Source organism: Balaenoptera ricei, chromosome 15 (assembly GCF_028023285.1).
Source record: "Balaenoptera ricei isolate mBalRic1 chromosome 15, mBalRic1.hap2, whole genome shotgun sequence".
Lineage (NCBI taxonomy): Eukaryota > Metazoa > Chordata > Mammalia > Artiodactyla > Balaenopteridae > Balaenoptera > Balaenoptera ricei.
Window position 1 is genome coordinate 85,921,675 of NC_082653.1, and position 27,999 is coordinate 85,949,673.

The 27,999-nt window shown below is 50.2% G+C and overlaps 2 protein-coding genes across 5 annotated transcripts in view; both read left to right on the top strand.

The window, feature by feature from the left end:
* Positions 1 to 953: 953 nt before the first annotated feature.
* Positions 954 to 27,999, top strand: part of RADIL (Rap associating with DIL domain) — a 61,624-nt gene continuing 34,578 nt past the window's right edge. For 3 of the 4 annotated variants that reach the window (XM_059898412.1, XM_059898414.1, XM_059898413.1), the window contains exons 1-2: positions 3,196 to 3,291; positions 5,155 to 5,753. In XM_059898412.1, the coding sequence (XP_059754395.1) occupies positions 5,219 to 5,753 (535 nt within the window). In that variant the 5' untranslated portion in view covers positions 3,196 to 3,291; positions 5,155 to 5,218. Of the gene's footprint in view, positions 1,064 to 3,195; positions 3,292 to 5,154; positions 5,754 to 27,999 lie in introns of those variants that run through there. The other variant, XM_059898415.1, reaches the window with a different exon arrangement.
* Positions 15,079 to 19,220, top strand: PAPOLB (poly(A) polymerase beta). Its single transcript, XM_059896073.1, has one exon. The coding sequence runs from the start codon at positions 15,267 to 15,269 to the stop codon at positions 17,193 to 17,195; it is 1,929 nt and encodes a 642-aa protein (XP_059752056.1). The 5' UTR covers positions 15,079 to 15,266; the 3' UTR covers positions 17,196 to 19,220.

Sequence of the window (27,999 nt, forward strand, 5' to 3'; positions counted from 1 at the left end):
AGCAGACAAAGGGAGCTGTCTGTGAGAAGCCTTTCTCCAAGGCGAAACCCCAGCCCGACGACCGGTGCCAAAGTGAGCTCTAAGGACACAAACTTCTTTTAAAACAAGTTACCCGAGGAGGGCCGTTGGGCCAGAGCCCCGGAGCTGACCTGGCCCCGTTTTGCATCGTTTTAAGCAGAAGAGTGCCATGATCTGATTTGTCATTTAAAACGCTGGCTGCTGGGTGGGGGACAGATTGTAAGGGAGATGGAACCTGCCACCCTTGTCCTCTTTCTGTGTTTTGGATGTTCATATATGTCACAGCTCTGTACCGCCCCCTTCTCATCAGCGATTGCCTTACCCTGCTTCCTCTTTTCCTTGGCCTTGTCCGCCTAGGGACTAGAAGGTGGCGACAAAACAATTTGCCAGTCCCCGCCCCCAGCCTGAGGCTGGCACGTGGCCCCGGAGCTTAGCACTGGCCCCGCCCACTGCATAGGCCCCGCCCCTTGAGCTGAAGCTTAGGGGTGCGCCGCACAGCCCCGCCTCTCCGCAGCCAACCCCGCCCTTCCCTGCCTTCAAGGCCACGCTCACACCCATTAATTGGTTGGCCGGTGGTGCAGGCGCTCAGCCCTACCCCTCATCAGCTCCGCCCCCTCTAGGCCCCGCCCCTTCCAGGCCTTGTGTACATCCGTTGGGTGGCCGCAGGAGGAGCCAGGGCCCAGCCCTTTTCTTATCGCCCCGCCCACCCCGGAGGCCCCGCCCCCTCGAGGTCTCATCCACGTCCATTGGGCCTGTAGCTCGTCCCTCGGAGGCCCCGCCCCCCCCCCAAGGCCCCGCTCCATCTACTGGGTGGCCGCAGGAGGAGCCCGCGCTCTCCTCTTCCAGCCGCCGGCTCCGCCCAGCACGAGGCACCGCCCACGTAGGTCCCGCCCTCCCGAGGGCACGCCTGGTCTTTTGGGCTGCCGGCAGGAGGCGCCGCGCCGTGCGCCGGTCCGGAGCACGGGCTCCAGCTGACGGCGGGTGTGGGAGCCGCTCGGGAACGCGGCGGCGGCGGCGGCGGCGGCGGCGGTGGGCTGTGTTGGAGGTGAGTGCGGGGTGCGAGAGGAGTGGCGGCGGAGGCGGGGGTCGCTCCGTGGCGTACGGGGCTCCGGGGCGCAGAGGCTAGCCGGGCGGGGAGGCCGCGGGCGCGCGCTGGGGCAGCTGGGCCCGCACGGGGCATTTCTCTGGCCACCCAGTCTCCGCTTGTCCGGCTGCCATGGAAACAGGCGGCTCTCCTGGAGGGGGGACCCGGGTGCGGCCTCGGGGGGCGGGTCCCACAGGCTGGCTACATGGGCGAGGGCGGCCCAGCCTGCGGGTTCCAGGGGGTCAGCTGCGGCCACCCCCCCTGCGACCCCTGGAGCCTGGCACCTCAACGGCGGGGTCCCCCGGGCCTCAGTCTCTCTGGCCCCCTTGGAGAGAGGTCTGCAGGTGGGCACAAGGCGCCGGAGTCCGTACGTTCCCTCCAGGGTTGGGGGGACATCCCCCGGTCCACAGCCTGTCCCGGTTTTCCTGTTCACACAGCAGCGCGTTCCCCACTCGTGTGCCAGCTGAAAGCATTGTCTCCCAGCTATTTCTGTACCACTTCCAGCCGCTCGACAAATAGTGCATCTAAGGAAACACGCAGAGCTGAGGCTCCTGGGGACCCCTGCAGAAGAAACTGGATTCTTTCCCATTAGGGACCCAGTCGCTGGGGCTCGGGAGGGGCTGCAGACCCAGACACTCGGGCTCCCAGCACCTGGTCAAGTGTTTGATTAATCTGAATTGCTGAAAAGAATTTTCCGAGTCCCCGCCCACCAGTGATTACAGGTGTCTCTGGTTAGTTACAGGTGTCTCCCGTTAGCAGGGGCCACCTCTCCTTCATTCCAGAGAGGAGCCAGCCCTTATTCCCGCTGGCAGAAAGAGTCTGTCCTCTCTCAAGAGGCTAGCATGTCAGATTTAAGTCTGATTAAATTATTTTTGTATTTAAAAGCGTTGCTCTGACTGGAGTTGTCAAGATAGGATTTATGGCCGGTGGGGATAAAGCAGAGCCTGTGAATCTACCCTCTTCCCTTCCTGCCCTGGTGGAAATTCTAATGGATCCCAGATTGCTGTGTTGGAATGGCCATGTCCCTCCACCCATTTGGTCAGCCCCACACTGACCTCACTCGCTGCTGTGACTTGAGCTTGTTTTCATCAGAAATCGGACTCTTCCTTGAGAACACGAGAAAAACATTCTCCAGGAGAAGCAACAGCAAGCGACCTACAGCCTTGGGCCCCTGTTTCTCCGAGTATTTGTGTGAAAGAGGAGAGAACTGAGCAGAAAAGGAAAAGGCAGGTCATGCTTCCGAAAAAACAGATCTGGTGACCCCGGGTGTGCTCCGCTCTGTAGGAAACTCCTGCCCTCCTCTTGCCCTTTGCACAAACGCATCTGGCCCATTTTGACGGAGAGGCCGTACTCTGCATTTTGTGATTGTGGAGGAAGGGCACACGTGAGCAAGTGGCCACGCTCTGTGGTTACTCTCTGAAGATGGCCACAGAGGGAGTGACCGTGAGAAGAGAGCCTCCTGATAAAACTGATCAAGTAGATCAGGGTCTGTGTTTACTGGGACTTCTTTGGGCTTATGAAGCAGTTACTGGAAGGGAGTGAGTGACAGTCTGTCCTACATTTTCTACCCCCTTTTCGTGATGCCGCTAACTTTGCCCTAGAAAAGGAGGGAGTGGGCTCTCTTCCAAGGCCCTGGGAGGGGACCTAGCAGCTGTGTATTTGTAATTTTCTATTTCTTTGTTAATTAAAGCAGAATTGAATAAGCTTCAGACCTTACAGAACCTGTAAGGTTCACCCCTGGGTGCAAAACAGCATTTTACTTCTCCGTGGTATCTGAGGGCCTTTTAAATCCCCGTGTTTACTTCGTGACTTTTCTGGGTGTTGGGCTTCCGCTGAGACCTGGTTTTCTACTGTTTCCGCCGTTTTCCGCATTGTATTTAAATTTACACTCGGCATTATCTCCAAAGGCAGAGGTTTCCCAGCCGGACGCTGCCTGGTGGCAGGGGCTGCCCTGGGGGCCCCTGTGGGTTTGGCTCGGGACGGGCCGCCGGGGCTGTGCCTGACGTGAGCCAGGTGTCCGTGGAGGGGTCAGGTCCGCCGAGAATGGGTGGTGGCCAGAGGCACGTGCGGGAAATTTCTGAGGCGGGTTGTGTGACTTTCAGACGGCACCGTGGTTTGAAGCTGCCGATGCGGTGTGCGAACCCAAGCCGTGTGCTTGTCACGTGAGGACTACTGGAAACGCTTCTGTTGTGAGTTCGGCCGGGGCCTTGGACGGGTCCAAGGGGGGGAGGCACAAGCAGCTCTGGGCTCCGCGGCGTCTGACGGGGAGGCGTGTGCACCTTCCTCGGGGGAGGGGAAACGGCCTCCGGCTGGATACTCCTTTGTAGCTTGACTCCCCGAGCCCGGAGGCCCTCGTATGCTCCTCTGCTTAGGACACTTGGCTGCTCTCATCAGGCTCAGGCTTCCGAAGGCTGGTCCACAGTAAAAAGCTCTGCGTGGTAAACTGTGAGCTGCCGGCTGCAGGCACAGGAGGAGTGCCGCCCACCCTCCCCCCACCGTGGGGCAGACCTTAGTGTTTGGAACCGAGTCTTTGGTGCGTGAAGTTGTCAGAGCATTTTGAAGAGTGCAGGGTTCGCCGAGGATGTCTGGTGGCTGGTTCCAGAGGAACTGAAGGGCGGGTCCGCCGCTCGTTCCGACAGCCCTGGTGGGAGTGATGACGTCGCAGATGTGACCGAGGCCCAGGGGCCAGCCGGGAGGCACCCAGTTCAGTGTCCGTGTCGAGGCTGGGCCACTTGCCCTGTTGGGTCCCTCGGGGTCGGGTCGGTCCTTTTCTTTGGGGGGCTCCCTAGACATTTTTCCCGCCCTGGGCAGTCCCCTCCCCTTCCCGAAAGCCTCTCCCAGTGCCTGTGACCACGAGTGAGTCAGAGCTGAAGAGGGGACCATAGCGGAGTTCAGTGCTGACGTTCGTCCATGGCAGGTGCCCAGAGCTACTCTCACCAGGTCCTGGGCCACTCTTTCCAGAGCCTTCTAGAGAATGGACCTTTCTTCATTGGTCTGTCTGCCTGGAAGTGGGGCACAGAGTCGGGAGATGGGCGGTGTTCAGCCTCCACCAGCTCGTTGTGAAGCCTTAGTTTTTGTGAAGCAGGACATCTTCCTTTTGCTCTGCCCGCCTGCTCCCCCAGAGCTTTGGGTGGGGGGGATCTGATGAACTATCTCTCTGGAACCCTGCGCCTTTGGGGCACTGAGTGCACGAGAGTCATGACTTTATGACACACCTTGTTGTCCCAGAGCCGTTTTCTAAGTTCCCCGGCAAGGCTGCTGCCTCTCTGGCCTGGCCAGCGCCCGACAGCCAGGCTGGGCGCCGTGGGTGGGCACAAGCATTCCAGCCGTGCCTCCACTGCTTCTGGAAGGGCCCTTTTGTGGGCATTGTGGTCATGTGTCCCTTCTAGTGCTGCCGTCCCAGGGAAGTGGCTCCTCCAAGCCAGGACCAATCATCCGGGAGCAGCGTCCTGGGGGGTTTGTGTTTTGAATGCCTGGTCGCTTACTGCCCTGCTCGTGTGGCTGCGACTTGGCCTGATTGCCTAGTTCCACTGCTGTTTGTGATGAATTTTCTGTAGCATAGGCTGTGGTGCGGGGGAGGTGGAGTTTAGGAAGACGGGGCTTTGTGCGCTCTGAGTTGTTGATAACTTTTCTCTGGGTGCGATGGGATAGGTGGGGGCGGACTCAGATGAGGCCGGGCAACTCCGCCGGGACTCTGCCCTGCGAGCACCACCCAGCCCCACCCTGGCCGGCCCTGTTTCTTGGCAGCTTGCTGCGCGGAGTGCGTGGTGCCCAGGCTTCTCGTGTCTTGCCTTTGGGTGACCTCACTGTGCTTCCTAGTAATGGCTTTCCTTGAAGGGCGTTTCAGCCCCTTCAAACCTGCTTTGTCCCCCGCGGTCCCGCCGGCTTCGGCTGTATCCTCACTGTTACACCCGGCCGAGGTGCTGCGTCCGCGGCTTCTGCTGGGGCGCTGGGCCCTAGACGGCCGGTCCAGGCTGTTGATGTTCCCCTGAGCCTCGTGGGCTCCCGCTGCCCTGCTGGTCGATGGTAACCCGCCTTTCGTTTTCTCCCAGGACGCGGCCTCTTCCCTGCCGTTGGCCAGAGCCCTCGGTGCTCGTCCGTGAAGACGGGCCCACCATGTTCTATGGGACCCACTTCATCATGTCCCCACCCGCCAAGAGCAAGCTGAAGCGGCAGGGCCAGCTGCTGTCCAGCGTGCTGTCCCGGACGCTGAGCTACAAGTACCGTGACCTGGACGCCACCTGCTCCAGCCTGGGCACCGGCGACGACCCGGCCGAGCTCTCCACCCAGCTCTCGGCCCCTGGGGTCCTGAAGGTGTTCGGGGACAGCGTGTGCACGGGCACCCACTACAAGAGCGTCCTGGCCACCGGCACGTCCAGTGCCCGGGAGCTGGTGAAGGAGGCCCTGGAGCGCTACGCCCTGAGCCCCGAGCGCGCCGGCCAGTACGTGCTGTGCGACGTGGTGGGCCAGGCCGGCGACTCCGGGCGGCAGTGGCAGGCCGAGGGCTTCCGGGTGTTCGGCGACAACGAGAAGCCCCTCCTGATCCAGGAGCTGTGGAAACCCCGAGAAGGCTTGTCCCGGAGGTTTGAGCTGAGAAAGAGGTCGGAGATGGAGGAGCTGGCAGCCAGGGACGTGGACACCGTGACGGCAGGTGAGGAGGGGCGACGAGACGGCGCGGGCGCCGTTCCGGGAAGCGCCGGGAAGGCGTGTTTGTCGGAGGAGGACAGTCGGCCTCTGCCGCGGCGGCGTTTGGGGACTGGCTCTGCTGCCCCCCCCGCGGGGCTGTCTTGGCCGTGCGGTTTGTGTACACCGCAGGGCGCCTGCTGGTGGTCCTTCCGTACTCCTCATGGCGTCTTGCAGTGCCGTGGGGCGATTTCTCCTTTCGGTTGAAAATGACCGTCCAGGGGTCTGGCAAGCGTGTCATTGGCCGCAGAGAGGACCTTGTCCCCTGCAGGCGGCACATGCGGTACAGAAAGCCCCTCAGTGCCCGAGGCGCCGGGGCAATCTCAGGGGCAAGCGGATGCGAAGCCGGTGGGGGAAGCGGGTCTCTGGAGGTGCGGTGCGTTGGGGGGCGCACCGGGGCAGTGGAGGTCGTGCTGGGGGCAGCGCTGAGTCCCTGCCCTGGGCCGGGGTGCTCCAGGCCCTGCGGGCCACTGCTCTGCATCTGGCTTTTATTCACTTGGTGGAAAGACACTCATTATCTTAATAGGGAAGCGCCATAAAAAATGGGTTTTTTTCCAAATGCCCAAAGACTCTTAAGTGTATCTCAGGTCATACTTGACTTTTTCTTAGTTTCCTAGAGAAAATGGTGGCTTTACATGAGCAAGTGCACTGGTCTTATGTGTGGCTCAGAGCAGAGGACGTTCAGTGGCCTCAGGAGACTTGTCACTCGGTCTCGTGGTGCTGCGGGGTCGAGGGACTTGAGCCCTCGCTGACGTTTTGTGTGTGTCCCCAGGTGTCGTGAATGCTCACGTTCTCTGGTTCTCCTCTGGTGCGAAACCCACGTTGTGCCTTTAGGGTGTGAAGACGAGGTGTGGCACGCTGGGGCCTGACGGGGCCACTGCGGTTGGTGGTGGGCTCTCGGCGGCCCTTCTGGCCTCAGTCTCGTGATCTGGGGGATCCAGTGATCCCAGGGCTGGTGCAGTGGTGTGGGCAGAGCTCTCTGCTCGGCCGTGCGTCCTGACCGCCTCCTGCGCGCGGTTGTTCTGTGCGCTCACAGGCAGGGGTGGACCAAGGACGGGGTTGGGGTCCCTCTGATGGGGGGGTGGAGTGTTTTATCACCGACGTCGTGCAGAGTTGCAGGCATGGGGGTGAAGGAAAAACTGACCAATGAGTAGCGATGTTACTGGGTTGTTTTTTGTTTGGGGTTTTTGTTTTTAACTATTTAAAAAAAATTAATCTTTTTCAAGATAGTTGACTTACAATGTTGTGTTACTGTGGGTTTTTTTAAAATTTATTTATTTATTTTTATTTTTGGCTGTGTTGGGTCTTTGTTTCTGTGCAAGGGCTTTCTCTAGTTGCGGCAAGCGGGGGCCACTCTTCATCGCGGTGCGCGGGCCTCCCACCATCGCGGCCTCTCTCGTTGCGGAGCACAGGCTCCAGACACACAGGCTCAGTAGTTGTGGTTCACGGGCCCAGTTGCTCTGCGGCATGTGGGATCTTCCCGGACCAGGGATTGAACCTGTGTCCCCTGCATTGGCAGGCGGATTCTCAACCACTGCACCACCAGGGAAGCCCTGTGTTATTGTTTTTAACTCTCCTTGGACACGCGCCTGAACGCCCCGCCCACAGGCCCGGCTGCACGGGTTTGGATTTTGTCCTGACCCCGCCTCGCCGTGCTCCGGAGGCCGGGTCCCTTCGCCTCCTTGCTCTCGGAGCCCTGTAAGGGGCTGCGTCACGTGGGTGGAGAGGGCGAGTGTTCAGCTCTCGGTCACTGTCCTGCCCCGTGTTTTCTCTGCTGAACGGGGAGCAAAGAGCGCGTGGGCCAGGCCAGCCCTGCCTGTCCTGCGGGTCGCTGTGCCTCGGGTCCCGGGTGGGCCCTGGAAGGCCTGCTCTGTGTCACATGGGTGATCGCTCCGGCCGGGGGGTGGGGGGGAGCAGGGTGACCACGAGGCTGGCCGCCATCTGCGGGGAGCAGGGCTTTGTGCTCCTGTTCATAGACCCCTTTTAGACCTGTTCCTTTTACGTTCGTCCAGGCAGGAGAAGGCCTGCAGCGTATTCAACTTGGTGGTGGCTTTGCGAAACCTTTCAAAGAAAGAGTCTATTGAACCGGACAGGTCTCACTGACACACTTCTCTGGGCTGGAAGTGGGTTGTGTCACCTGCCTGGAGCAGGCTTCCCGGGCCCCAGGGAGTCGGCCTTCCTGGCCGGCCTCTGACTTGGGCGTGGCCTGGGTGCTCTGTGCCTCCTGGCCGTGCTGTCCCCTTCGCCAGCTACCGAGGCGCAGAGCCCGGTGCTGAGGACCCTGCAGTGGGGCTCGTCCCGTCCAGCCCTGCTCCACAGGTTGCGGGCGGAGCTTCTCCAGAGCCCGGGACCTTTGCATCAGGGTCTGTCTGGGGATCCTGATGATACAAGGATGCACGCACATGCTGTCCCACTCACGCACGTGAACACACACTCACGCTCTGCCTTGTTCCCCTGTGTAAAGAGTCCGACGCGGCCCCTCCTGCTCTGCAGATGCCCCCTCATCTCCTAGCACACCCCCAAGGTCCCAGACCCCCTGCCTCCTCACGACGGTGGGAACCACAGAGAGATTTGAAGGAGGAGGAGTGAAGGGTGCTGGTATCGGGTGGGTGCCAGCTGCCTTACGTTGATGATGAGACGGAATCTCCAGCCCCTCTGGCCGCTTTTCCCCCCCGGCGGCTTCTGCCCACGTTCCTGACACCTGTGGTCTTGTGTCCAGGGAAGGGGGCTCCTCACCTCCTGGGCGGCCTGTCTGCGATGAGCCCCAAATGCTGCTGGCGCCCCGGGCGGCCTGAGTGTCGCTGTGAGGTGGCACCGGCTGCGGGGAGCTCGGGGTCCACGGGGTGGGGGGTTTACTGTTGCGGAGGCTGGGGACCCAGCGCGGAGCAGGCTCCAGGCACCCTGATTCCCTTCTTCTTTCCCCGAGGACACGTGATGTTGTCCCCGTTCCCCTGGCAAAGCGTGCAAAAGGAAGGGACCGCCTGTGCGGGCACGTGTGTGTGTGCGTGCACACGTGTGCGTGTGCGAGCACGCGTGCATGTGCGGGCACGCGTGCGCACGGGAACGAATGCCGGCCTCCCCAGGCTTCAGGTTACTGAACAGTCACAGTGATCTTCTTCGTTCCCGGATCGTTCCCACGGCAGAAGACCCACCCCGTGCCAGTGAGCTGGGGCTTGCTCATTTCACGTTAAAAGCCCACTGCGAGCGTCCTCTAGGCTCTTGGGGCTGGGAGCCCACCGCAGGCCCCCTTGGGTGAACTGGGACATGCCCCAGCAGGGCAGGTGGCAGAAGCGGCTGTACCAGGCACTTCCCGAGGGCACTGAAGGAAGAATCCACCCGGTTCCCCTGAACGGTTTGGGCCATGGTTTTGCGCCCGAGGTAATGCGCTCAGGCATTTTGGCGTTTGTTTTCCATAAATATTGCCTTTCCCTGCTGCCAGCTTCTCAGTGATCTCCAGAGGATCAGAATGTCGTGAGTGAGTGAGCCCCGGGAGCCGGCGGCTGGCGTGGGCGGGGCTGCAGAGCCCTCGCGCATGTTCCCAGAGGGCTGGCTTGTGGGGCCCGTGCCCCGAAGAGCGGGCTCTGGGCCGGTGCCCGAGATAACGACAGTAATCGCTTCTGCTCCCTCTGGGGAGGGAGGGCGGGCCATGTGGTTTTTGTCAGCGCCTGGGGAAGGGCGAGAGGGCAGGGTTTATTTGTGTTCCCAGGATGGAAGAGAGCTTGTAAACTGGATTCTCAGCCTCAGCCCCGTCGGTACTTTGGGCCAGCAGTTCCTCGCTGTAGGGGACCGCCCTGTGCCTTGTAGGGCGTTTAGCCGTGTCCCAGGCCCGGCCCGCTAGATGCATGCGGCACCCCTACCAGTCGTGACAACCACAGCCGCCTCTGGGCCTTGCTGAGTGTCCTGGGGGCAGGCTCGCCCTCGGGTGGGAACCACCGATTTGGACCCGGTGGGCTGGACTCTTTGGAGGAACTCAGTCTGTTGGCCACGCCCTGCGCCTCCCGTAGGGGCCGGTGGCCTTGTGCCCCGGGACCGTCAGCCCAGGCTGGCTCTCATGGGGGCGCCGTCTGAGGGACTTGGGTGCCTTGAGGAGGGGAAGTGCGAGCTTCTTTCTGTGCCGGTGGATGCGTTCCTGGGTGGCCTACCCTGGCACTCAGAGGCCGGCCTTTTTCCCATGCTGGAAGGCAGGGCCTCCTTGGCTCTGGGTGCCCTCTTCCGAGGAGACGAGCTTAGAGGGTTTATAAAAGCCGCCGAGGCTTGAGGTTCTCTCTGCAGGGACATTTCTGCATCAGCACTGGGCTTGTCACAAATTGCCCTTCAGTGTCTGTGTGGTCTGGCATACAGTAGGTGCTTGTTAAATGCCTGTTTAAGGGTGGATGCAAATTAGAAGAGCAAGCTCCTCTGTGAGTCTCGGCTGCTTCCGGGTGCGTCCAAGACTCCAGGGTTGGAATTGGTTTTCTTTGCGGGGGTGGGGGGATGGGGGAGGGCAGGTGGGAGCGGCGTGCAGACGGCATGGCTGCCCACTAGTGCCGGTGGGGGCTTGAGTGAGCAGGAGCGCTGCTCTGGCGCCGACGGTGTGACCCGCCAGCCTCCCTTCTCTTCCAGGGCCGGCTGGAGTGGTGGCGGCAGGTGTGGCGTCTGAGTGCCTGAGTTTGGGGGCGTTTGCCGTCATGCGCAGACGGGCAGATGGGCCCCGAGCCCCGACTTACACAGGGATGTTCAGGCGCCTCGCGAAGCCTCCGCTGTCTCCATCTGCTGGTTGTGCGCCGTGAATTCTGTCTCCTTGAGTCCCCCAACCTCTCTCTGCTGTTTTCTTTGGATGTTTTTCTCCTCCCGCCACGAATCTGATTTTTAATAACACTTACCTCAGGATGAACGAGGCGATCTGGATTCTTTTCTCCTTTTATTGAAGAGCAGCTGCCTGTTGAGTGAGACTTCCTCTGAGCATATTCTCAGTGATACCGTCGTTGAGGGGAATGTTTATTTTATGTAGTTTGGGAGAAACAAAACAATGCCCAACTTTTTCCATCAGTCTAAAACTAGAAAACTAATTGAACTTAAAAGACATTTTTGAGGACTTTCAATTCAAAGAGAACATAAAGTTGAATGGTTAGCTGCTAATAGCCAGTTTCATAAAAAAAAAAAAAAAAAAAAAAATTCCTAGTTTTCAGTTTCACGTAGGAGCGCGGTGTCGGAAGGAGGACTAGCAGCCCCGTTCCCCCGAGCCTGGTGTTGCCCACCTGGGACCTGGCTGGCAGCACCCCGTCCTCCCTCGGGAGACTTCTGGCCAAGGAACCTCCGGAGGCTCGGTGCTGAACACAGGGGGAGATCAGAACTGGCGTAAAATGTTTGAAAGACACAAAACATAATAGGAATTGGCCAAAGTATGGCCAGGGTGGACATTGCAGGGAAGGAAAAGTCAAGTGGGATCCTTATTCCAAATGCATTAAAAACCTACAAGTCAGAGGTAAAGTTATACAGCCAAAAGAAAGATTTCATAAATAAGGCTTCAAAGGTGTAAACCGTAGGGGGAAAGGTAGATGAATTCGACTGTATCAAAGTTTAAGCTTTGTTTTTAACTAAGAACATTCTGTAGCTAAGATTTAGCTCTACCCATGGTGCTGTATGTAAATCCAGCTCCTTGCTTTTTCTTGAGACATAGTTTCCCATCACTTGCGTATACCCCATTATCCATTCTCCTAATCATGGGCTCTCAGGTTGCATCCAGCTCCTTCGTACTACAGACAAAGGCATGATGACCCTCTCGAGGGCCTGTGCAGAGTTCTCTGGGGGTCATCTCCAGGGAATGGAGTTTCTGGATTATAGATATGTCTGTTTCATTTCTTAGTAAGCACCGCGGGACAGCAGCTTCTCCAGAAAAGCTGCCACGACACTGGCATGCTTTCTTGTGTGGCCCTTCCACATCCTTAAGCATTGGGTATGAGCCCCCGACCCTCGAAAATCTCCCCTGGGAATATGTTAAAAATCAAAAGGAGCTGCAGGATAGTGAGGTGCTGGAGTCACGCAGCCAGAGAAACTCCCTGCAGCCGACTGACGCGAGCAGCGTGAACCGAGTCATGAAATGATTTCCCCAGAGTCACAGTGTGTGGCTTTGAAACTGTCCCTCTACCTAAACTAAAACTCAAGAGATGGGTCTTTTGGATATTGATTAGCCAGTGATTTGAAGGTGAAAGAATTTTCTTTGTTGTGCTTATTCATTTATTTATTTGTCAGCAAATATTTGTTGAGTGTTACTATGGTAGGTAGTTGATCAGGTACTGATCAAGTATATAGCAGTTGACAAAACAAATAGATCTTGTTCTCATGGCACTAAGGGTCTACAGTGGCAAATAAAGACAAAGAAACAATCACTCGAAAAACGGAGACTTACACATTGTGACATGTTCTATGAAAGAAAAGTACAGGTGCTAATTTAGCAGGGAGGTTAGGGAAATTCTCTGTGAGATGAAATTTAAGCCAATCTCAAAGTTGACAAAACTAAGCAGGTGAAGAGTAGTAGACAGTAAGTGGGGCAGGAAGAGCTTTCTGGGCAGAGGGAACAGCATTGTGCAAAGACCCAGAGATGAGAGAGAATGAAATAAATGCAGGGCACCGAAAGGTGATGTGGCTGGAGGGTGGGTGAAATTGTGGGAGGTGAAGCTGGAGAGATGGTCAGGGGTTGTTAGGTATTTTGGACTTTAGACTAATGAGAGGCCACTGAAGGGGTTAAATGAGAGGCCACTGAAGGGGTTAAAAGACCACTGTGGCTACTGGGTAAAAAATACTTCGAAAAGTCAGTAAAAGATTAATTTATTTTAGGAGTCTAGGTGAAAATTGATGGTAGCTTGGATTAGAGTTATGAGGAAGCAGGTAGAGAGAAGTTGATGAATCCCAAATGTATTCTGGAGGTAGAATCATCAATATTTGTAAATGAACTAGATGTTGAAGATGAGAAAGAGGCGGGGGGGTGTGTGTGTGTCAAGAATGACTCCCAGGTTTCTGATATGAGCAGTTGGGTAGATGGAGATGCCATTTACCAAAGTGGTGACTCCCAAGAGAGAAACAAGTTATCGAGGGAAGAGTAAGAGTTCTCTTTAGACTGTGTTAAGTTTGAGACATCCAAACAGAGGTGGTAGATGAGATGTCAGATGATATGGATCTGGAGCTCAGAAGAGTAAACTTACATTAAGCTGTTAATAGGTGATATTTTAAGCTGTGAAAATTGATAGATTGACCCGGTAGTAAATATATATACAATGAGAAGAGTTGAAGGCTTAATATGGAAACTGGAAGAACTCTAACTGTAGAGGCAAAGCAATGGAGGAGCAAATGAGACCAAGGGGAGGCCAGAGATGTACAAGACAACAAAAGAGTGTGGTGCCGTGGAGGCCAATGTGAGGCTACTGTAGGTCAGAAAAGGTGCAGATCATTGGATTGAGCAAAATGGAGGTCACCAAATACCTTACTGATAGCTGTGCTGCTGGAATGTTAAGCATGCAAACCATGTTGAAATAGGTTGAGAAATTGGTACTGGCAATATGTGAGGTTAATTATCCTAGAAGATCTTTCTATATAAAGTACCTGGAAGTGCTGGCTGAACTATAACAATTCTCCTTTTAGATGCACAGCTGAGTATCCCCCCAAAGTAAAGTAATCCCTAAGGATGAAAAAACAAAACAAAACAAAATGAGGACCTTGAAACGTTAGAATCTTAGCTGATTATGAAGCTACAATTGCCCCACAGGCTCTTGCCAGTCTTTATAACCAAGAAATTTAAGTTTAATAGCTGTCCGAGAAAGAGACACAGAGCCTTGGGACCTTAGGAAGTAGAAAGTTGGGACTGAGACCCTCACATATATTGGGAAACTGTAAAGGGTGACACACTGAATGAGAAGACAGAATAGGAAGAATCTGCTACCTGGTAAAAGGAGATGACAAAGAGTTATTATCTCTCTTGACCTGGGCTCTGGGTGGGAAAAACTACTCTTTCCTAGAATTGAAAATCACCTTTCCTCTCAGGTGTTTGGGGTTCAAAATTGCACTACTTAAGTGATCTGGATAAGAAATTCAATTACTGTGTACATAATTTGATAGTGTACAAGGACATCAGATAGAAACAAAGTAAATCCTCTTTGGAAGGACATCTACACAGGCATCCCAAGCCTGGCCAGAGACGAGCTAACAATCCAAAATTACGAGACACTTGAAGTGATGCTTCTTGAAAAGAGTCAGTAGAAAACAAACTGTAGAATCAGATTCTCAAGAGCTTAGGAATTGGAACCATTAGATATAAAATATTGAGTAAGTATTTTTAAAATGTTTAATGAAATAAAAGGTAGAAAGAAAACAGGAAAGAACAGAATGTCATCCCAAAAGGCAAGGAAGATTTGGAAAAGAACAAGATAATGTTTTTAGTAATAAAAATGCAAGTTTGTAAATGGTTATTACCTCAACGATGGCTTAAACAGCAGACTAAATATAACTGAAGAGAATTAGAGAACGAGGTAGACCTGGCATCACGCAGACAGAAACATGGGTTGAGAGACACGGGGAACAGGATGAGAAGGTCTGTCCCATGTCCACGTGAAGAGGATCAAGAGAATGGGGTGAGGGCATACTCCACGGACATGCCTGAGAGTCATCCGGGAGCATGGGATGAGAAGCACCAGTCTTCCGAATCAGGAATCACAGTGCTTCCTCTGTAAGATAAACGAAAAGTTTACCCCTTGCTGCCTAGTGGTGATGCTGCAGGACACTTCAGAGATTTTTACAGTCGCCGAGAAGAAAAGACAGGCGAGCAGCAGCCTCCCCACCCGGAACCGCAGAAACCAGAGGTCAGCCGATGGGACCTTCAGAGCTGGAGAGAACAGGACCGAGAACCCAGAGTTGCGGTCCTGGCTGCCCCACCACCCAGGCGCCGGGCCACGGAGGATGCCACGGAGCTGCTTCCCACCAACGGACCCTGCCATAGAGGGATTCTGAAGGATGGGCCAGAGGGCAAAGGCCACCTGAAGATGCCACTGGAGAGGAAGGAGACCCGAGGTGTAGAGGATGGCGAGCAAGGAGTTGGACGGTAGGTCTGGGCAAACGTCTAAAGCAGTTATAACAGGGCCGAACCCCGGGGCGCGGCCGTGCCCGCCCCCACCGGGCAGAAGCCGCGGCGGAGACCTGGAAACTACAGCCCCCATGAGGCTCTGCGTGCGCGCATGCGCCGTGGCATACGTGGCACGCGCGGCGCGTGGCGTGCGTGGCGCGCGGCGTGGCGTGCGTGGGCGTTTTAGAACGCAGCAGCTAGGGCCCCGGCGCCATGTTGGGGCTGAGGGAACGGCGGAGAGGCGCTTGAAGCGGCGGGAGCGGAGCGGGTGCGGGTCGGACCTGGGCTGGTAGGAGCCCCGCCCCTCCCGCCTCAGCGGATCATGACCCGGGCGGCGGCCGCGGAGGTCGCGGTGGCGGGGGACGCGGCGTGGCGGGGCCAGCGCTAGAGATGATGCCGTTTCCGGTGACCACCCCGGGATCACAACAGACCCCGCCGCCGCCCAAGCACTATGGCATCTCCTCCCCCATCAGTTTAGCACCCCCCAGGGAGACTGACTGCATACTTACCCAGAAATTAATTGAAACCCTGAAGCCCTTTGGGGTTTTTGAAGAGGAAGAGGAACTACAGCGCAGGATTTTAATTTTGGAGAAATTAAATAACCTGGTAAAGGAATGGATACGAGAAATCAGTGAAAGCAAGAGTCTTCCACAAGCTGTAATAGAAAACGTTGGAGGGAAAATCTTTACATTCGGTTCTTATAGATTAGGGGTGCATACGAAAGGTGCAGATATCGACGCGTTGTGCGTGGCACCAAGACATGTTGATCGAAGCGATTTTTTCACCTCCTTCTATGGTAAACTGAAACTACATGAAGAAGTAAAGGATTTAAGGGCTGTTGAAGAGGCATTTGTACCAGTTATCAAACTGTGTTTTGATGGGATAGAGATTGATATTTTGTTTGCAAGATTAGCACTGCAGACTATTCCAGAAGATTTGGACCTAAGAGATGACAGTTTGCTTAAAAATTTAGATATTAGGTGCATAAGAAGTCTTAATGGTTGCCGGGTAACTGATGAGATTTTACATCTAGTACCAAACATTGACAACTTCAGATTAACTCTGAGAGCCATCAAGTTGTGGGCCAAATGCCACAACATCTATTCCAATATATTAGGTTTCTTAGGAGGTGTTTCCTGGGCGATGCTAGTAGCAAGAACTTGCCAGCTTTATCCAAATGCGATAGCATCAACTCTTGTACGTAAATTTTTCTTGGTGTTTTCTGAATGGGAATGGCCAAATCCAGTGCTACTGAAAGAGCCTGAAGAACGGAATCTTAATTTGCCTGTCTGGGACCCAAGAGTAAATCCCAGCGATAGGTACCATCTCATGCCCATAATTACACCAGCGTACCCACAGCAGAACTCCACGTACAACGTGTCTGTTTCAACAAGGATGGTCATGATTGAGGAGTTTAAGCAAGGGCTTGCTATCACACATGAGATTTTGCTGAGTAAGGCAGAGTGGTCCAAACTTTTTGAAGCTCCCAGCTTCTTTCAAAAGTACAAGCATTATATTGTACTTCTAGCAAGCGCGCCAACAGAAAAACAACATCTAGAATGGGTGGGCTTGGTGGAATCAAAAATCCGAATCCTGGTTGGAAACTTGGAGAAGAATGAATTTATTACACTGGCACATGTGAATCCTCAGTCGTTTCCAGCACCCAAGGAAAATCCTGACAGGGAAGAATTCCGTACAATGTGGGTGATTGGGTTAGTGTTAAAAAAGCCAGAAAACTCTGACGTTCTCAGTATTGATCTCACCTATGATATCCAGTCTTTCACAGATACAGTTTATAGGCAAGCGATAAATAGTAAGATGTTTGAGATGGATATGAAAATTGCTGCAATGCATTTGAGAAGAAAGGAACTCCATCAACTACTACCTAATCACGTGCTTCAGAAAAAGAAAACACACTCGATGGAAGGTGTCAGATTGACAGCTTTGGATGACGGCAGCCTCGACTTGTCTGTAGACAGTGAAGACAGCACGTCTGTCTCTTCACTTCCTGGCTCTATGAAGACTGGCCCAGTGACTGGCAGCGCTCAGGGCAGAAGCATTTCTGCCCCGGCTATGATGGCAGCATCTGTGACCAGCGTACAGGTTCCTGAAGTTTCCTTGCAACAAGCAAATCCCAGTGACAGCCCAGGGGGCACGTCCAGCGAAAGCATCCCTCAGACTGCCCCACAACCAACTATTTCTCCACCACTGAAGCCCATGGTCACCAGAGTTGTTTCCTCAACACGTCTGGTCAACCATCCACCCAGGCCTTCAGGGAGCGCAGCAGCAAACATAGCTAATCCTATCATAGGAGTCTAGAGGACATTGTCACGTCACAAAGAAGAAAGGACCAAGGAAACCAGAACAGAAGAGGAACGGTCTCATTAAGAGACAGGTGCGACTCAATTGGAAACTATTCAGACAGCAGCTTCTCTGTTGGCCTCATGGGGAACATCCAGTGAAGACCTTCCCAGTATCCCTGCTCTCCCTGCAAATCTTATTCCTATTATCAAGAATTCAGTAAAACAGATTGAACTGAGAAAAACAACCTCAAGGGTCCATAAACAGTATCTGCCAACTCAGTCTGCTGTCTTCAAATGCTAAAGGAGAAGAATGAAGGGTACCAAACTAGATATGGTTCAAAATAGCTTTGTTAGGCTTATTTGATGACTTCCTTTATTGGGCTAATCTTGATCAGAGGTCCAGGTTAGTATGTGAAGCCAGAAGTACTGTTAATTAATGTGTCAGATTATTTATGTGTCAGCCACAGTTAAACGCTAACTATTTCAAAGGACTCCTGCCCTTAAAGAGGAAAAAGAGAAAAAAAAACCCTCCAGCTATGTTTGTACCCATGACTGACATCGGGACTGGATTGATGTTTGATGCATTGTTGGGGAAAGTTTGCAGTACAAACTGGTATCAGAATTCCTTATGCTGTTGATGCACTTTACATTTTTATTAGACAGTAGAACAAATTTTAGATTTTTCAGCTTGATGAATTTCAGTTTTTTCCTGAAGGGTGTTCTTCATTATTAATCTTCAGATTGGTTACCATTGTGCAGTGGTGACTGTACTTCAGAAAAAGCATAAAGTACATCTAGCTCAGTCCCTGTGAGATAGCTGTAACCCTTTAAAATAGAAATGTCAACTCTTAGGGTATATATTTGGCATTGAAACAGTAATTAGTAAGTGTTTGGTTTTGATGGGACAGGATCAAGAAATGATTGGTTTTATCTGAAGAACTGTTTCAGGGTGCATACAATCAGCCATCAAACAGCAGATACTGTCTTGAGCTAACAAAGCTCCATATTCTCTTGTCCTTAATCATTTGCCCTAAAAGAAAAAAAGCTTTTTGTGTCCCCTGCCCCCGCCGCCTTCTCCTTGCTTGTGTGCACAAGGTATGCTTGTATATCGTTTCACAGAAAACTCAGTATGCTAGTATTTTCTTAACCATGATTTGAAACCAACAGTCCTGTGGCCACATGGCTAATATTTTAGTAAAGCTTTACTAAAAGTAATTCCTGTGAAGCATGTTATCCATCTTGGATGGCCATTTGGTCTCCACATAAGAGAAGATTTGTATACTCCACAGAATACCTGCTTATAGTAAAGTTAATTTCTAATTTAAATGTGTAAGCAAAAAAGCATTTTCTCCAGAATTTTAAACCAATTTTTATTTGTAAATGACTTCCTAAAATTCATCAGTAAAATTTACATGTAGAAACATCAGAAATTTCTAGCAAGCACTTGACATCTAGTTAGCTTTCTACTCTTTTGTTTTATCCTGCAAAAGATTCGGAATAATAACCTTTCTTTAAAAAAAAAAAAGAGAGCTCATAATTAAGCAGCAGAACATTCATGTTTCTCAACAGTTGTAGGTGAATGAAAACTTAGTCTTTCCTAATCTGGACACAGCAAACCTAACAGGTTTTCCAAATAGCCTGATTCTGATTCTTCCTTTCTCCCAGCAGTGTTCCTTTCTACCACATGTGCGTTTTTCATGTTAAACTGCAGCTTCTTAAACCCTTTCCCTATCCTTTTAAATAATTTCCCCCAAAGTTGGAATATAGTCATTTCCGTTGTGGGCTGTGCAGTAATTGAGACTTTCTGTTCACCATGACTTTCTGACGCCTAATACACAGCATTCCCACTACCTGTGCAGTCCCCTTCCACCACAATAAAATCAGGTGAAGTGTGTACAGTACCTGTGTATTTTGAATAGCTATTGTGTCATTGAAATTGCCAGGCACACAGTTAGTCTTGTCATTTTGTTCACACATTGGGGAAAAATTAGTTTATTAAATGTTTCGTGTAACTGTACTTGTTTTACCGAGCTGGAAAGTTGGAGCTTTTTAATTCTAGTTTTCGTTACCTGAATATCAGACTATTTTTTTCATATGGTGTGCGTAGTATCTCATGACTGGAGTTTGCTTTGTTTTATAGTATCTGTACTCCTTGTATTTTTCAAGCACTATTTTGAAAACAGATGATGTATTTCTTCATTAAAAAACACAATAAAAATAAGCAAGAAAGAAGCAAGCAGAGGGGTTTAAATCTGACAATAACAGTTCAGATGTTCTTACTGTTGTTCTGGTGGGTAAAGTCACCGATGAACTTTTCGACTTGAAGTCTAGAATTCATGTTATAATAGGGAAAAAACGTGAAAAGGTTAAAACTTCATATCAATGATGGTACAAAAAAAAATGGAGTTAAAAAATCTTAATCCAAAAGAAGGCAGGAAAGAGGTGGTGGGGGGGAGGTGGGAAGCATAGAGAAAATGGTGTAGAAAGAAAATACAATCTAAGGTGGTGGAAATGAAACGAAATATATCTGTCACTATATACATAATAAATGGACTAAACTTCCTGAGTAAAATGTGGAGATTGTCAAGAGTCCATGGAAAAACTAAGTCCAGCTGTACGCTATTTTATTTACGAGAGACACACCCAAAATGTGAGACATAAAGAATGGAAAAAAGGCCAATGAAAAGCTGTTACAGTAACAATGTTATCCAAACATTTCAAAGCAAAAATAATTACCAAGGACAAAAGGGACCACTGCATTAATGAGAGAAGAAATAATGCAGCAGGAAAAGGGACCAATTTAATTTTTTTTGCACCTAGTACGATAACCTCAACATAAAATAAAGCAAAGATTAACAGAAATTGCCAAAAGTGTCATTGTCACAGAAGATTTTTAAACAACTCTTTTCATTAATTGATACTAAGCAGACAAAAAAGTAGAGGGGAAACAGTTTTGAACACAACAACAGTGCTTGGCAGACTTTTCCTGTAAAGGGCCGGATAGGAAATGTTTTCAGCTTTGTGAGGCTATACAAACTCTGCCTTTGTAGAGTGAAAGCAGCCCTGGACAATATGTAAACAGATGGCCAGGGCTGGATTTGTCACCCATTCCCCCCAGCTGGCATTTGTCGTCCCTGATCTATTGGGCATTTGTTATAGAACCTTCCACTCAAACATTAGAAAATGCATGTTATTTTCAAGCACTTGGACATGTAAAAAAGAATAATAACCTCATGCTAGATCCAGAAAGTAAGACTCAACATAGTTCAAGTTATCTGATTCATAGAACATGTTCTCTGACTGCAGAACAGTAAGTTAGGAACAATGACAAACAGCATAGAGAGGAATTTCCTAAAGAAGACACAAAAAAGCTCACACCATGAAGAGACTGATGAACAGAATCTCTTAATTGTATCGAGTAATGAACAGTGAAAATTGAAAAACAGGCTGTAAGCAGGGAGATTTCATAATACATAAAACAAATGATTACTATCCAGGCTATATTGGGAAGAAGAAAAAGTCTATTTGAAAAGATGAAACAACCCAATAAACTGGCAAAAGAGATGCGTAGGTATTTCACAGAAGAGGAACTAAGAATGGACAATAGACATGGAAAGATGCTCAATCTTGTTAGTGAGGAAAATAGGAATTAAGACCACAGAGCTATTTTTCTTTTACAAAAATGAACCCTAACAATATTCAGGTTTGGCGAGGAGGAGGGGGAGTACACGCTGTCTGGTCCCTTCAGGAGAAGGTGGGTGTTGTCTAGTGTGGCCCACGTGCCCCCACCCTGTGCTCCATTCCTTCTGCCCTGGAGGCTCCACTCCCACACTGGGGGGCACTGGTGGGTTTAACCTTACCAGTCTCTTTATCCCTTGAGGTGGCCAGAGTTTGTGGGCCACCGCTGCAGCCGTGTCCAGAGCCCTGCACACCCTCTAGTTTACCTCCAGCGTGCCACGGGGATGTCATCGTTTCCCGCATATGCCATGGTATCAGAAAAGTCAGGAAGCACTTTCCTAGAAAGACCGTCCCACGGGTCACCAGGAGACGAGTAGGGGAGTGTTTGTGGCAGCATTTTGTAATAGCCTGAAGCTCGAAATGACCCACATACCCCTAAACGGGGAGTGGAGAGAGAGTGTGTATTCATGCAGCAAACAACGTAAAGCTGTGAGATTAAATGGACCAAAGCTTCATGCATCGAGGTAGGTGTGTCTCATAATGTTGAGGGGAAAGAGACAATCACAGAAAAATACACAGTGTGGCACAATCTACATAAGGTTTTAAAAAAAGCAAAATAGGGCAGTATAATTTAGGGTGGCAAAAATGTGAGGTATAACTATAAAGGAAAAACAAGGGAATGTGAAATAAAATTCAGAATAGCAAGGGCGAGAGGTGGGGAGAAGCAGGGGAGGTGCAGCTGCAAGAATGCAGACTGGAAATGTTCTACTTTTTGCAGGTTGGGTGGTGGAGGAAATGGTGTTCATTTTATTATTAGTCTCAGTTGTAAATGCTTTTGTGTGTGTGTGTGAAGTATTTTGTAATCAAGAAACCAACATCAAAGTGATATCTTAAAGACTTCTTTATCGGTTAGAAATTGCATTTGGCCAGGTAACAATGACTGAACCCGATACAGGGTGATTTTCTTTCACATTACAGAGGGAGTAAGTTCAGGGCTGATGGGGGAGCTTTCCTGGTCCCCAGGGACCCAGGCTTCTGCACTTTCAGCCCCACCATTGTAGTCCATGCCTTCCATCCTCAAGATCACCTCAAGGTGCAGGATGATGGCGGGGCCGCTGCCATCATAGCCATCATGTCTTCATTTAAGGCAGGAAGAAAGAAGGAAGGGGGGAAGGCCGAAGGTGTCCCTGCAGACTGTGTCCTCCTCCTATGGAGCTTTCCTGGAAGTCCCTAGAAGATGACATTCCCTCGTCTTTCACTGACTGGAACTTAGTCACAAGGCCCTGCCTACCTGTGAGGGAGACCGGAAGTTGTAGTTTCTATCAGCTGGTTACATGACCACCATTCCCCACCATTATGCGATGGGAGAAGGAGAGGATGGGTGTTAGAAGGCAATGGTAGAGCGAATTACACAGAACTTATACGTTTACACATTCAAATGCTCCCAAATAAGTCAGGATCAAAAAAGACGCTTCAATGTGAATTAGAACTGAACAGTAATGAAAATGCAACTTGTGGGATGCAGCCAATGTGGTATTTAGAAGAGGAGGGTCATGGCTTTAAATGCTTACCCTAGAAAAGAATAAAGGCTGGCAGCTGATGAGCTGTGTGCCTACAGAACTAGGTTAAAAAGGATATAAATTCAGTGAGAGAAGAAAGGAAATAATACAGAGCAGAAAGTAGAGACAGAAAATAAACATGCAGTGCAGAGGATCAACAAAGTGAAGAGTAGGTTCTTTGAAAAGACTAATGAAATAGTCAAACTGGGAAGATTGTCGAGGAAAACTAAAGATGGTGCACAAGCAATCTTAGGAATTTAAAAGGGGTTATAGCTACAAATACAGTAGCTTTTTTTTTTAAATTTTCATTTAAAGGATCTTATAGATAGCTTTATGGCAGTAAATTTGAAAACTTACACGAAATGGACAATCTCCTAGAAAAAGATAACCTACCCAGACTCACTGAAGGATAGAAAACCTGAATGGACTTATAACCTTGAAAAGAAATGGCATGAGTAGTTTGAAAATGTCCCCACCAAAACCAAAGTAAAATCACAAAAACATAAGACCTAGAAGGTTGTACAGGCCAATCTTACTGATATTCAGTGACAAGATGATTCCAATATTTTACATCAGACTATTCCAGAAAACAGAAAAGGAAGAAACATTTTTTACAACAAATCTCACCTTCATATCAAAACCAGAGAAAGGGAACATGATAAAGAAAAGTTATCAGCCAAATTCACTTATGAATGTTGATTATGAAAACTAAAACCAAACCAGAAATGTATATAAAAACCATCATGATCAAGTTTGATGAATCTCTGGAATGCCAAGATGATTTAACATATGAGATGTCGGCTGGCATGTTGATGCTGGCTGTTGGCAGGAGGCCTCAGCTCTCTGAAGGGTTGACCGAGTGTCCTCAAAGCATGGCGGCTGACTTAACCCCAACACGTGATCTGAGAGAGCCAGGCACAAGTCGCAGTGTCTTTCATGACCTGACCATGGAAGTCACACCGCCACTTCCGCCATGTCCTTGTGATTAAACGGGCTCTATTCATGGTGGCAGGAGACTACAAAAGGGCTTGAAAAACAGGATATCACTAGGGACCATCTTGGAGACTGACTTCCTCATTGATCAACTGGAAAAATGGGTCCATTTTAATATATTACAATGGAATACCATACAGCACTGAAAACGAATGAGCTGGAGATACACATAGCAAGTGGGTGTGTTCATATCGTATGATACCGTTACATCAGTTTTTTAAAAAATTGCAAATTAAATATATTTTTCAGAGATATTTACTATGTATGTATATAATATCTTGGCCATACTTAATACATGGAAAAAAATATAAATATACACATGGGAATTATGACCCCAAATTGGCATAGCTGTTATTTCTGGATAGGAGAGAGAAAGCTCAGCCATATCTAGAATGTGCTTTATTTCTTAGGCTGCAATGGGTGCATTATTTTGTTCTTCATACCCTTTTGGATGCCTGAAATGTTTCCTACTTATACAAAAGGGTGAATAGGAGAAAAGAGAGGAAGCCTGTGTGTAGACAACTTTCCCACAAAGTTTGGCCGACAAAGCAGGATTCAGTTCTTTGGGGTTGTAGGACTGAAATCTCCATGTTTTGTTTCCTTTCTTTTTCTTGCTAGCTGTGGACCAGAGCCCACTCTCAGCTCCTTTTCCTGTAGCCCCTCCCATCTGAGCAGGGGGAACCCCTTGTTCAGACCCTTTTCTTCTGTGACCAGCTGGAGAACACTCTCTGCTTTGGAGTCACTCACATGATGAGGTTGGGCCCACTGGATAATCTCTGTATCTTAAGATAAACTGCACAGTTACCTTAATTATACCGGCAAAATCTCTCTTGCCCATGTACTTAATCACGGGAGTAACCCCAGGGGCAGAGATCATGGGGTCACCTTAGAATTCTGCTCCCACCATGACCTTCCGTAGTTTTTCTGTGCTCAGATGCTCCTGTACAGATCTATGTAAACATGTACACATGCAGACTTTTAGTCAGTTTTTTTTAAACTTATTTTTTTTAAATTTCATTTTGTCTTTGGCTGCTTTGGGCCTTCGTTGCGGTGCGCGGGCTTCCCATTGTGGTGGCTTCTCTTGCTGCGGAGCACGGGCTCTAGGCGCGGGGGCTTCAGTAGTTGTGGTGTACGGGCTCAGTAGTTGCAGTGGGGAGGCTCTAGAGCGCAGGCTCAGTGGTTGTGGCCCACGGGCTTAGTTGCCCCGTGACATGTGGGATCTTCCCGCACCAGGGATTGAACCCGCGTCCCCTGCATTGGCAGGCGGATTCTTAACCACTGCGCCACCAGGGAAGTCCCAGTTATTATTATTTTAAAATGGGATCACATACTTAGTTTTCTGTATCTTTTCTTAACAAACTCCTTTTGAAAATCTCCCCACATCATCTGTTATCATTCTAATTCATTCATTCTAGGGCCTATGGAATATTCCATGGTGTGGTCAGAGCACTATGTATATTTGGGGGTCATTAAGAACAATTTTGCAATACATATTCCTGTATATAACGTATTTCACCACATAAAAGATGTTATTGATTGTAAGATCACCATACCTACTTAACACTAACATAAAAAATACTACAAGTTAAACTAGGACACAGTGCCTTATTATTATTACTTGGGATTCTTAGTTTTGTACTTACCTAAAGAGCTCTAATAAACCTGAAGATTTACTTAAACACGGACTTTAATCTGTATTGGTTCTGTGCACATGCACACACAAAAAGATAAATAGCGAAATAAATTCAAAGTCTTCTTTTCGACTCGAGCTGTCACTGCACATTTCCACACAGCGCCCTTTTTTGTGCCCTCAAGAATATTGCTGATGCCGCATTTCTTGAAAGTGCTCCACTGTTATCCCTGGGATTTTCTCTCAAGCTCTTGGCCCAAAATTCTGCAAGTTTGCACATGACAACCAGAACTCATTCATTCTTCAAATGGCCCTTAAATGACTGAAATGTTGCAGAATCTCGCCCCCCAGGAACAATAGCCAAGTTCTCACATGACAGCTGCTGCCTGGGACGCTCCACAAGAACGCAGGATGCGTTCAAAGATGTTAAAAAGTGCAAAAAAGTGTGTCTAGGAATTGATGAAATACATACCATAAGTGCGTGCATTCATTCATTTGTTTGCTTAGAAGGTTGAAAAGTATGTACGTTTAAAAATTACTTTCACCAGTTATATATACGTGCACAGTTAAAGCGATACTTTCTCATTGCTGATTAGAAATAACAAAACAAAGCAAAAAAGCTGAAGCAGCAGGTCCCTGCACTAGCCTTCCCTCTTCCCAATTTGCCCTGCCCGGAGGGAACCAGTTTCAGTTGTGAACTGTTCCTTATTTGGCATTTAATTCCACAACTTAAAGTAACACATTTATCCCACTACTGCTTGGTTTTTACTTTCTGAGGGTGATCTAGTGACTTCTTCCATGAAGATGAGAATTCAGCTCTGTTCGCCACCCCTCTTTTAAAATATCAGCTTCTCTCGCCCTGTCCTCTCAGGACAGTTGTAAATTTGTTTAGATTAGTAATCAGTGTTTACACTTTTAGGACCAGAGACAGCTTTTTACAGCTGAGGCCTGGTGTACACAAAGGTCACCTTTCCTTCAAGTCCAGCTTCCAGTTTCCTGGAAATTAATTATTGGTATTATTTGTTTGCCCTTTTTTTTGGTACTTTTCACTAATTCAGCATTTCTCCATCCTCTGCCAGTATCTCTCTTCCAGATGCTCAGGTGTGTGGCTGGTTTTATCCAGTTTGGGTGCCTTCCGCCTGCTCAGGTCGGGCCGGCTGCTCTCGAGCCCGCTCTCAGCCATCCTCGCCCTGGTGTCTCTGCAGAGGAGACCCTTGTCTCCGCTCCCTTTTCCCTGGTTCTCGCTTTACAACTGGTTGAGGTGGACCAGCTCTTCCCGTGGCCTCCTGGGAAAGTGTCCATGAGAGGTGAAGTTGCTTAAAAGACCTTTGCTCCACCTTAATGCTCGATTAATAGCTTAGCTGGGCGTAGAGCTTTAGATGGAAATACTTTTCTCTCCTAGAATTTTGGAAGCCTCAGTCCATTCCTTTCAGCTCCCAGTGCCTCCGGGAGAGGCTGGGGCGTGTTGGGACGCTCACTCCTTTGGACGTAATCTCTCTCTCCTCCCTCTGGAGACGCAGGTAATTTCTTCACGCTGCCTCATTCTGCAGACTCTCGGTGTGTGTCCTGGTTGGGGTGTGTTTGCACCCTTTCTGCTAGACTTTTGTGTTTTTATGTAAAAAATTATGGTTGTATATGTTACCGTATTTGTTTATAACGTCCATATTCTCTTATCGTATTAAGGTTATTAAAATTTGCTGTTTGTGTATTTTGACCCCTTATGCGTTTTTAAATTTTTGGCCGTGTTGGGTCTTTGTTGCAGTGCGCGGGGTTTCTCATTGTGGTTTGGCTTCTTGTTGCGGAGCGTGGGCTCTAGGCACGCAGGCTTCAGTAGTTGTGGCACGTGGGCTCAGTAGTTGTGGCACACGGGCTTCAGTAGTTGTGGCTCACGGTCTCTATAGCACAGGCTCAGTAGTTGTGGAGCACAGGCTCAGTAGTTGTGGCACACGGGCTTAGTTGCTCCGCGGCATGTGGGATCTTCCCGGACCAGGGTCGAACCCGTGTCCCCTGAATTGGCAGGCGGATTCTTAACCACTGTGCCACCAGGGAAGTCCCGCCTTATGCGTTTTTAACCTCTACTGTGTGTCAGACTTTTAAGCTAAAAACGCATGTTCTTCAGTTCTGAAAAATCACATCCCTCCTTGGATCATTCCTTCTGGTTCGTCTGTTATCCAGGTTCTGCGTCTCCTGGACTGACGTGTTTTCCGGATCTTTTCTCTCCTAGTTTCTCTTGTCTTCTTGCCCGGTTTTCAAAGCGGTTTCCATGGCTCTGTCTTCCAGCCTGCACGAGCGTAGGGGGTTCGCTGCAGGGCAGCGGGGCGTCGGGCAGCCGTGCGGGCGTCGGGCAGCCTCGGGATGCAGCCTCCGGGGCAGGGAGGCTCCTCACTCTGGACGAGAGAGAGGAGGTGCTGACCTTCGCGACAAGGCTGGTTCTCCAGGTGGAGCCGGGAAGGAGCGTCGGCGGCCCCTCCCGTGTGGGTCCTTGAGGCGTGTGAGCAGGGGCGCCGGCTGGGCTGGTGTTCCTCAGTTTACCAGGATCCTCTCCAAGGGAGGGCTCGAGGCGTCTCTGGGGAGTCAGACGGGGCCTTTGGTTTCAGCTAAAGAAAATTCCTGCTTCTGCCACACTGCTCTCTCGTTGGCATGGTTCTGGAAGGCTCTATTTCCATCTGCGACTGGCTAACAAATGGCCTAAGCATTTTATCTCCTCAGTTACCCATTATCTTAATTAGGTTATTAGTTCCTTCTAGAGAGGGCTGCTCTTCCCTGATTAAGGCCCTAATTGGCAGGAGAAGGTCCAAGTTTTACCACGGAAATAATGCTCCTCGGTACTTGAAAATGTGACTTCCCCCCACTTAAGAAAATAAGACATATTCGTTATTGAAAATTTGGAAAATAAGAGAAAGTATTAGGCAGAGAGTAAAAATCACCTGTAAAGTCACCACCTAGAGAGAATTGCTTTT